The sequence below is a fragment of the Arachis duranensis genome, chromosome 5 (assembly GCF_000817695.3).
Source record: "Arachis duranensis cultivar V14167 chromosome 5, aradu.V14167.gnm2.J7QH, whole genome shotgun sequence".
NCBI classification, from domain to species: Eukaryota; Viridiplantae; Streptophyta; class Magnoliopsida; order Fabales; family Fabaceae; genus Arachis; species Arachis duranensis.
Window position 1 is genome coordinate 1,612,757 of NC_029776.3, and position 2,503 is coordinate 1,615,259.

The 2,503-nt window shown below is 31.7% G+C and overlaps 1 protein-coding gene across 1 annotated transcript; it reads left to right on the forward strand.

The window, feature by feature from the left end:
• The first annotated feature begins 405 nt into the window (after nt 1-405).
• On the forward strand, nt 406-2,261 carry LOC107487161 (probable pectate lyase 3). Its single transcript, XM_016107762.3, has 4 exons — nt 406-617; nt 742-1,399; nt 1,533-1,775; nt 2,043-2,261. Exons 1-4 carry the CDS (start codon nt 406-408, stop codon nt 2,259-2,261), a joined length of 1,332 nt encoding a protein of 443 aa, XP_015963248.1.
• The last annotated feature ends 242 nt before the right edge of the window (nt 2,262-2,503 follow it).

Below are 2,503 nucleotides of genomic sequence, written 5' to 3' on the forward strand. Positions count from 1 at the left end.
TGTGTATGGATCAATAAAATCTTTACTAGTATGTTATAACATTTATCCAGTGTTTTGTTTTCGATTTGAAATAAGATAAGACAGTAACACGTAGTTAATTTGTTGGATAACAGATCTTTTTGATAGTTTTTTACTTACTCATTTCTATAAATAAGAATTTCACACACATTTTTTGTCTATGTATAGAATATTCTGTGTGTTTAACCACTGTTTAGTATTTTTCCAACCTCATCCCAAATTGGGCTTTGGAATAGTTTTCTTCTGCTGGCATCACACATATTCGAGTCATATATATTACAAAGTGCTACATTCAACATTCATCCAAGAATTCTTAAATATCATCATCCAATAAGATCAGAGCTCTTCAAATTTGTCTTGAATAGGGAGAGAATTCGAAACATCATTATGGTAGAAATGTATAACTTGTTCCTTTCATTATGTTTGGTTGCCATGATACCAATCTTGAAAGCTAATATCTTAGAGAATACAACATACCTGAATGATTTTGATGAGGAATATTGGAAGGAAAGAGCAGCAATTGCTGAAAAAGATAACAGAGAAGCATATTTCTTAAATCCATACGAGATTTCTGGCAACTTCAGTTCTACTGTTTTAGAGTGAGCATTCTCAAACTATATATATATTATTACATATTTAATTTCATAGGAACAAATTTTAGCATAAATACAAGTTTTTTATATGATAATTAAGTGTTTTTTTTCTTTTTTCTTGAAAATACAGAGACATAGTTGGAAACAAACATGCGAGAAGAAGCTTGAAGGGTAAAAATGCAAGAGTTCCATGCATGGCAACAAACAACATTGATAGATGTTGGAGGTGTGATCCTAATTGGGCAAAGTATCGTCAAAAGCTTGCAAATTGTGTTCAAGGTTTTGGAAAAAACACAATTGGTGGAAAAAATGGTCCAATTTATATAGTTACTGATTCCTCAGACAATGACATGGTTAATCCAAAACCAGGTACTCTTCGCCATGCAGTCACAAGAACAGGGCCATTATGGATTATCTTTGCACGTAGCATGTTTATTAGACTCAACCAAGAACTCATAATGACTAGTGACAAAACTATTGATGGAAGAGGAGTTGATGTTCACATTACTAGAGGTGCAGGAATCACCATTCAGAACATTAAAAATGTGATTATTCATGGAATTAAGATTTATAATATTGTTCCTGGTACCGGTGGACTTATCAGAGATTCTGAGACTCATTTTGGTCAAAGGTTAAGCACAGAAGGTGATGGAATCTCTATTTTTGGCTCTAGCAATATTTGGATTGACCATGTTTCTATGAGAAAATGTGCAGATGGTCTCATTGATGCCATTATGGGATCTACAGCCATTACCATTTCTAATAGTCATTTCACAGATCAAAATCACGTAAGTATTAGTAAAATCAACCATTAATGTATTTATGTATAAATATATATGTACACATAACATAGTCGTTTTTTTAAATGGACATTTTGTTCTTTAGTTCTAAAATAATTGTGTAATTATTTGTGATATATAGGTTATCCTGTTTGGTGGGAGGGAAGAGCACACAATTGATAAGATGATGCAAGTGACTGTAGCTTTCAATCATTTTGGGAAGAGATTGCTGCAAAGAATGCCAAGGTGCAGATTTGGATTTTTCCATATTGCTAACAATGATTATACTCATTGGCAAATGTATGCCATTGGTGGTAACAAGAATCCAACTATTATTAGTGAGGGCAATCGATTTTGGGCTCCGGATAATATTCATGCTAAAGAGGTATGTTATATGTAGAATATCTATGTTGGTAAAAATTCAGGTGCAGTCGACTTCACGTAAAGTTGATAGCTAAGAGCCGTTAGATGAAATTTTAGTCAAATCAGTCAAATCATCTAATAACTATCAGTTATCAACTTCACGTAAGGTCGACTGTACCTGAGTTTATAGAATTCAAAATACAACATTTTGTCTTGTATTACTTGTAAGTTTTAAGTCACATTATTTTTCTCATACAATAATGTGATGTTTTTTGGATGAATGGTGAAGGTAACAAAGAGAGTGGACGCAAATATTGGAGAATGGAAATCATGGCAGTGGAGATCAATAAATGATGAGTTATTGAATGGAGCATTTTTCGTACAATCGGGATCTGAGTTGGTAAATTGGTCAAACAAAAATAAGATTGCATCAAAACCTGGAAAATATGTCGCACAACTTACTCGCTTTGCTGGCACCCTTAGATGTAGAGTTGGTAAACCTTGTTAGCCATCTTTATTTCCTTGCAAATTGAGTTGTGGCAAAGGAGAGAATAGATTGAAAACAAAACCATCATAAAGTTCTTTAATTTTATCTTCTCTGTTAACAATAGTGTGTCAAAAGACAAAATGTATATCTATATATATTAAAATGGTTCCATGGAATATTTATATATATCTATATATTTTAATGTTTATTATTATTATTATTATTATTATTATTATTATTATTATTATTATTATTATTATTCA